This window comes from Chanos chanos, chromosome 13 (assembly GCF_902362185.1).
Source record: "Chanos chanos chromosome 13, fChaCha1.1, whole genome shotgun sequence".
NCBI classification, from domain to species: Eukaryota; Metazoa; Chordata; class Actinopteri; order Gonorynchiformes; family Chanidae; genus Chanos; species Chanos chanos.
Window position 1 is genome coordinate 7927155 of NC_044507.1, and position 8107 is coordinate 7935261.

At 44.2% G+C, this 8107-nt stretch overlaps 2 protein-coding genes across 2 annotated transcripts; one reads left to right on the plus strand and one right to left on the minus strand.

The window, feature by feature from the left end:
• On the plus strand, positions 1 to 2047 carry LOC115826714 (galactose-3-O-sulfotransferase 2). Its single transcript, XM_030790598.1, has 3 exons — positions 1 to 119; positions 485 to 775; positions 1138 to 2047. The coding sequence occupies exons 1-3, from the start codon at positions 1 to 3 to the stop codon at positions 2045 to 2047; spliced, it is 1320 nt and encodes a 439-aa protein (XP_030646458.1).
• Positions 2048 to 3017: 970 nt separating this feature from the next.
• atg4db (autophagy related 4D, cysteine peptidase b) lies at positions 3018 to 8107 on the minus strand. The gene is made up of 11 exons (XM_030790362.1): positions 7987 to 8107; positions 7095 to 7313; positions 6763 to 6846; positions 6268 to 6441; positions 5566 to 5878; positions 5348 to 5409; positions 4845 to 4990; positions 4463 to 4541; positions 4255 to 4331; positions 3934 to 4053; positions 3018 to 3447 (listed from the first exon to the last, which is right to left on the minus strand). Exons 2-11 carry the CDS (start codon positions 7282 to 7284, stop codon positions 3262 to 3264), a joined length of 1431 nt encoding a protein of 476 aa, XP_030646222.1. The 5' UTR covers positions 7285 to 7313; positions 7987 to 8107; the 3' UTR covers positions 3018 to 3261.

Sequence of the window (8107 nt, forward strand, 5' to 3'; positions counted from 1 at the left end):
ATGACCCTGCGATGGATGTCCATGCAGCTCTGGAGACGTCGTGTGACGGGTCCCCTGGTGGCCTTACTCATCACCGTGCTCCTAATGTTCCTGGCCACACACAGCCTGCAAAACAACAGGTGAGAAAAAAACAAAACTTTTTTTTTTTTTTTTTTTTTCAGTTTCCGTGCTCCCCTCTGGGTTGGTTTTAATGTCTTTGTAAGATCAGCGCTGAGTGTGGTATATCATCCACCGTGAAGTTTATAAGAGTACTTATACAGAGTTCAGAGCGACATCGTTTTTTCGTGCTTAAGTTAACCAGTACGTTCATTCTATAACTGAAACTCTTTACTCAAAGAAAAAAGGGGACATTTTAAGCTGTTTTCATATGGTAAAGAAAAACTTGTTACTGATTTTTTTTTTTTTGTCGTTACTGGATTAAGGTAATTAGCACGTTATTATTCACGTTGCCTCTGGTAAACCTGCGGTGATTTGTTACACGCAGGGAACATGATGTATCAGCGGTGGAGAGAAAGGCCCAGAGAAGTGATGGTGTGATGCATCCATCCTCTCACCATAACCCTTCAAATACCCACAGGCAGAGAGAGCAGCCGCGACCTGACAGCGACCCACACCAGCATGGTAGGAGGAAGAGGAGTCTTCCACCAATAGCCTTTCTCAAAACTCACAAGACAGGTAGCAGCACGGTTCAAAACATCCTGTTCCGACTTGGGGAAAGAGAGAGAGCCACATTCGCCTTTCCCTATATCAGCTACCAATTCAGCTACCCAAACAGGTACAAAGCACTTGCCCACTGTCATTAAAAAAAAAGAAAAGAGAAAGAGAGAGAGAGAGAGAGAGACAGAGCGAAACAGAGAGAGATAGAGAGAGAGAGCCTGGTTTCTTCTTACTCACATTCCACGCATGTGTGTGTCAGCATAGCGGGATTAAAAAGCAGAGAGCACATCAGACAAGCATAAGTATCTACCACAAACGAATTATGAAGATTGGGTGCTAATGACTCCAGGTTCAGTGCCTGAAGTGTTGTTACGAGTGCGTTCTGTTAAAGTAGTGAGAAGACCATCTCTTTCTGTTTTAAATAAAGTGAGGGCGAGTGTGCCTGAAACTTTAACGTGGATCTCCTCCTCCTCTGCTCAGGTTCCAGGCGAAATATGTGGATGAGCTTCCTGCTGGATCATCTCAGTTTGACATTCTGTGTAGTCACATGCGACTGGACCTTCCCCAGCTTAAACAAGTCATGCCACCAAACACAGTTCTTTTCACCATACTGCGGGATCCTACAACTACCTTTGAGTCTACATTCAACTACTACACTAATGTCGTGCCGGCCTTCGCCAAAGCCAAAAACGCCAGCAGAGTGACTGGTGGCAAATCAGCACTTGCTACTTTTCTGGAAAACCCGGACGCCTTCTGGAACCCACACGCGAGGGCAAATGGCCCAGCTAAAAACCCAATGAGTTTTGACCTGGGTTTGAACAACGTGGCATGGAGCCTGTCTTGGCCAAGTGATTTGATTCAACTAGAAGATGCGTTTCATCTGGTTATGATAATGGAACACTTTGACGAGTCACTGGTGCTACTGGGGGATTTGCTGGGACTAGAGACAGAGGATCTGGCGTACGTGCGATTAAACGCGCGCGCGGGTCATCAGGTCTCCCCGCTGGAGCGGGAGACAAGGGAGAAAATACGCGAGTGGAACTCCCTGGACGTCTTGCTTTACGACTTCTTCTTCCGGTTGTTTTGGGAGAAAGCAAAGGATTATGGGTTGGACAGGCTAAACGAAGATGTGGCACAGCTCAGGGTCACCAGGGAAAGACTGAAACAGAAGTGCGTGTCCAAGGAAGCAGTGCCCCCCGGTGAGCTGGAAGACCTGCTGCGGCCTTGGCAGAGCGAAACCGCAACCATCGTGGGATACAAGGTACGGGAAGACTTGGGCACGCAGGACCAGGCTTTCTGTGTTCGACTAGTGCTGCCAGAGCTTCAGTATCACTCTCATCTGTATTTCCAGCAGTATGGCAGAGACATGAGGGCCGTACCCCCAGAGTGAAGCCTGGGCCCGCTGACAGCGCACTATGCCCTCTGACTGAGACCGGACAGAAACCTGCTGCACCAAAAACACTGAGGCAATTACAGTGACAATTATAGCAATTTGTCTCAGGTATCATTTTGCTCACAAAAGACTTGAACTCAGAAAATGAGAGCAAACAGCTAAATGTGATCCTTTTTTTTTCTCTCTTACTTTAAACTGGAATAAAAGCATAGTTCATGATGATCTTTTTTTTTTTTTTTTTTTTATAAAACGACATACTTTTGTTCATGCTCCTCGCGGCGGTGGTCTAATTCAAGACAATGAGCCTTCATAATCTAATTAAGATCTTTTAATTTAAAACCAGGTCATTTACAAATTCCAAATGGAACAAATACATCGATAAAAGAAAAAAATAACAACATTCTTTTGCGAGCTGACATAGCCTACATTCATAATCCTATCACTCTGACATGGATAATGCCATGGCTACAACCGGTAAACAGATCAATACAGGACGGTGGCATTAGTCTGAAAGCAGACACTGTCTTTAAACACAAGAGGAGAAATCTGCTTAGACATCTGTCACCTGTCAACACACTCACAAAAACTGCATCTACAGCTCACATGCTTAAAGCAACAAGGTCCTCGTTTTACTGTGCCTTCATTCAGTCCAACTTCATAATTTATCAAGTTTCTTCAATGTAGATTCCCATTTAAGTGTTGAGGTATATGATTTTTCTGAAAACAGTGGACTTTTACTGCATAATGTGAACGCCAACGTATGGCCTGGTAAGATTAGGACAGAAATCTGACTTAAAGAGTTTTGGCTGGATAAAGGGTGTCATGGCATTGTAACATATGGAAAACATCTAAAAAATGACAATGCATGAGAAAGTGAAATTCCAAAATTTCAGTGTTTGGAATCAGTAGTGTCTTCAAAAATTTTCCCTGTCATCTCCCTGCGTCAGGGTTGTGTACAGACAAACGCACCTTTTGCCTGGTGAACATGTAGACATGTAGAGAAACTCTGAACTGAGCTGTACTGAGCAGTTCTGTGGGTTATATGAGTAACGGCACACAGCAGGAAGTCAGGACTGCAGTGTCATTGTATGAACGGTCAGGGGGTGATTGTATTCTTCCTGGTTTTCCGGTTTGTAACAGCAGTGGGGGAAAAAAAAAAAAGCCAGGGTAAGTCTGTATATGTGCAGGGTGGGAGTCTAACATCTGTGAGCTCATAGGAGCACAAACTCATCCAGGCTGCTCCTCTTACTGGCCCTCCCGTGTCTCTGCGTCACCGTGGGCGACGAGAGGTGAGTCGTGCGGTCAGGCGTCACCTGATCCTCTTCATCCCGTTCGTCCTGCCCACAGCCGTCAGCGAAGGTGAAGATGGGATATTTCTCGGTGGAGGAGGTCAGCGCCTAAGATGGAAGAAGGAGCGACAAAGGAGTGAACAGGATAGAGAAAGATTCTTTGTGCGCTTCACCTGTTTCACTCTGGGAAACCAAGATGTAAAAATTGCGAGAAACATGATTGAAAAGGAGAAAAGGAGAAACTCTTCCTGACAGAAACCATAAAAACCAGTTTTTGCTGTAATACCAGTATGCCTAGTTACCATGACAACAGAGAACTCATTAACGACCTCACAATGAGCCGCTCTAATCAAGAGTTCGTTTAGGTTAAACACACATTGTTCATTACTATGACATCACAGAATTCCTTTCCTACCACATCACTCTACTTCTGTGTTAGCATGGTTTTTTTCTATTATTACACATTCTGCATCATTCATTTACTCTGTTTTCACCTATGACGACTTTATCATCTCTAAACATAACATAACACACAACAACTCCCATACTGGCTTCATATGACTAACGTTCTTTGTTGTGACTTTTCCTACATACCACACTGACTTCCGTGCACAGGGTGTCAAAGTCTCTCCTGTTCTTAGCGTAGAAGCCAATGGTGCAGCTTGGGTCCATGCGACTGAATGGCATTTTCCTGGCAAACTTACAGTGAAATGACTGCAGAGACAATTACAGCACAGAATCAAGAACACAATTCACAACGATGAAAACATTACCAACACATGAAACTTTTTTTACTTTACTCTTAAACCAAATGCACGCCATCATAACACACTCCGGGAATAGTAACTATCAGAGTGAGTTAGTAAACCGTGAAAAGACAGCACTGAAGTAACTTTTTGTTTGTTTGTTTTTTACCTCTAAAGGGAAGTTGTCTACACTGACATCCACAGTGGACTGACAGTAGTGAGGGTCCAAATATATAAGTCGTTCATCTGTGAAACACACAGCGTGTACAGTAATCAGACCTACATCAGAAGCCGAAGCTAAAGTTTAAAAAAAAAGTTTACAGAAGTTTCCATGTTAAAGGCCACATGTAAACCTATACATTTAACCAAATGCTTACCTTGGAATCCAACAAAAAATAACGAGTGCTTGGGTTTGCCTCCAATGATCCCAATACAACATCTCAGACTGAGAAGTTTCTAAGTTTTAAGAAAGAGAAATGGTCATAGATTAGAAACATAAGATATAATATATATATATATATATACACACACACACACATACACGTATATATGTATATATATGTACGTATATATGTGTGTGTGTATATATATATGCACACACATATATATATACACACATACATACATACATATGTGTGTGTGTGTGTGTGTGTGTGTGTGTGTGTGTGTGTGTGTGTGTGATTTAACTACATGAGCAGCCGTAGGAGCCAATTTGAACATGAACAGTCTTTGTGTCTGCGTGCACTGTTAAAACTGTACCTTGACACACTCTATGTAAGCAGGGTTGAGGTTGTCTCCACCCAGCCGGACAGGTACCAGGATGATGACGGATTTCCACCCTGACAGACCCAGTCTGGCCTCAGACGCCCCTGCCTGACACAGTCTTAGTACATCCTCTTTATACACTACAGAGAGAGAGAGCAAGCAAGACACTCAGAGATCAGATCACACAAATATCGCACCTCTTGCAGTTTCAGCATTTTCTGTCACCTTCACAGACCAAACACACACATGCATCAAATACATACACGCAGACACCACTCAAACAAACACACCCAAAGCGCATTCTCAGCACCTTTATACATCAAATACACACACGAACAGATCAGACTACACACCCACGCACATTTAAAGCACACAGTTTCAGTCTGTCATGATTACACACTACACACACACACACACACAAAGATCAGAATACGATTATCACGCAAAACGCATACACCATGAAAACACACAAATAAAATTATGTTATGGACACAAACCTGTGCAGTCCTGTGCAACATACACTGTCAGACTTTGTAGCTCAGATGCTGCTACAGCTTTACTGAAATACAAACATTCATACACACACAAACACACATACAGTATATATATACATACATATATTTCACAAGCAAGAGAACACATAGCATTCTGTAGGTCATGACCGAGGATTAAAAGGAAATTTTATTCTGTTTTATTCTGTGTTGCCATCTCTCACCGGAGTATGTGTGCCACAATGGAGGGGCCGTACCAGTCTCCGGCCCTCTTCCCGGAAGCCTCACCCAGTTTAACCAGCTGGTGTAAACCAAAAGGGGTATCGGGTGTGTCCCCAAACCAGGACACCACCCTCCTGTGTGTCTTCTCGTTCTCACTCTCACTATCCACAACACTGCCAAGACTCTTTCTATTTGGCCTGATCGCATCTCGACTACTTGTGCCGTTCGCATGGTGGAACTGAGAGCCGTTACTGAGGTCATGAATGGTCAGGTCATCAGTGGTTTGGTGACGGTGGGTGGCCGGCCACGTCCAGTCTGAGAGGAACGAGAGACAGATGAGACTATGTCAGGCAGCGTGAGACTCAAATGAGACAAGAGAGACACCGCGGTGCTGTCCATGGTGCGGTGGTGTTCAGAGTGTTTATGAATGAGAATGTACAGATGTTCAAATTGTTCTCTACATGGACTGCATATGCGTCTGTGTGTGAGAATACGGGTAGATGAAAGCATGTGTTCAAGTGTATTTATGAAACAGTCTTTGTGCGTGCAACATCTTTACTGACAAGGGGCGGGGGTGGGCGGGGGGGGGGGGGGGGGGGGTGGGAGTGAGGGAGAGAGAAAGAGAGAGAGGGAGAGAGATAGAGAGAGAGAAAGACAGAGTGAGAGAGAGAGAGAGAGAGAGAAGGGTGTGTATGTGTGTGTACCTGTGGGAAGTAGGTGTCGCATTAGGCCCTGAGCCAGTAGCATCTGTCCACTGCGTAGCATGCAACCCCATCCACAGTCAGAGGTAAGAGAGGATCCTTCCAGCTTAGGGAAACTCCGTCTGTATGTCAGCCAAAACAGAGAGGAGAACGCTCGACGAAAACTCTCTCTTTCCCCTGTAAAAAGTAAAGAGACAATACACACGCACATTCTGTTATAATACACATACAAGCACACAAATATCCATCTGATGCAGCTGCCACAAAAATGCTAACACATAATCTTATCACGGATAAGGTTAAAACAAAGAGCACCCTTCCACTCTTCCAAACATCCCTCTCTCCCTTTTGGTACAGAAAGGCTACACTACCATACTGAGCAGCAGATAGTGTTTGCAGTACAGCAGTACAGGAGCCGTACAGAACAAAAGGTTGGTACTGTTTCTAACTCATGGAGTTATTCAGGGACATGCTGTTGCTGTCAGAGGCTCATTTTACCTGCAGGACTGAGCAAGTAGGCGCGACCCAACAGAAAAACAGGTGAGGTCTTACTCAGTCGAGGTTTGGATTTGATTGACCAGCCTGGAGGACAGAGAGAGAGAGAGAGAGAGAGAGAGAGAGAGAATTTGGGTTGGGGGGGCGGGTCAGTAACAGTTTCAGTAATGTTTTAGAAACAGGTCTGAAAGATGTGAAAGTCTGTGTGTCCATATATAGTAAAGCAGATCTTCTCTGAGAGAATCAGACTTTCTCGTAAATTGAAGGGTTGGATTTGAAACGAGTAATGAATGAGAACACTGATGACGGAAAATGGAAAAAATCGCCAGATGTACCTCCATATCTGACGTTATTCCAAGCAGACATGAGCTTCGATTTAACGTTAGTTCTGTCCACCCGCTCTGCTGCATGGTCTCTGCAGTTGCAAGGGTCTGGCGGTACTTGTGCTGGTACGCTGACGAACTCAAATGAAGCAGCCTCCTCCGAGTATTCCGTTCCATCGTCACACGAAGCATTTAAATCCATATTCCAGCACCCGTCATTGCTACAGTAACCTGAAAAAACAATGATACGCAACTACATTCTTACCATATGTGGAATCTACGGGGCGCCATCAGGTGGTACATGTATTCTCTATCTGTAGCTATCCCTGTCTGAAACCCGGAGAGAAGTTAATGCTTTACTATGTAACAGTGGTTCAATAGATCGGGCACATGTGACCTGCGTGTGACAGAGGAATTTGAAAAATGTGAGGATGCACTGCGTACAACTAGCGGCGTGTTCCGAACGACTGCTACAGACTACCGTTTAACGCAGCCTTAAATTGCCACTCTGAGGTCGCACGCACGCACACGCACACACACACACACACACGCACACACACGCACACACACACACAGCGACAGCAGAGCATACTCAACAACTTCTCATATAACTTCGCATATCATGTCTGACAATACTGTACTGTGTATTGTCTTGTTACATTGTACTTGACATCGTCATCATTATCAATGCAGAATCTGTAGCAACAATCACATAGAAACATTTCTCCTGCGGAAACTAAAACCTCCTGGTAGTTACAGTAACAGCACTCAGCACTGTCTGTAAGACTGAAACCTGAATCCGCGGCCTTAATCACCACAATAACTAAACCTTAGCTAACTTAGCTCGTTTGTTGGGACCTTGGTATTATTGATACTTGTTATTTCTGCCATCAAGAACTCTTACCTCTTTATTTTGGCTTTCTCTTCCAGTACCATTCTAAATTAGTGACACCTCTACCCGAAGAAAATATCTATCCCTTGGTACAACTACATATTTTAAGTTGTTTAGCCTTACGGGTGTCATT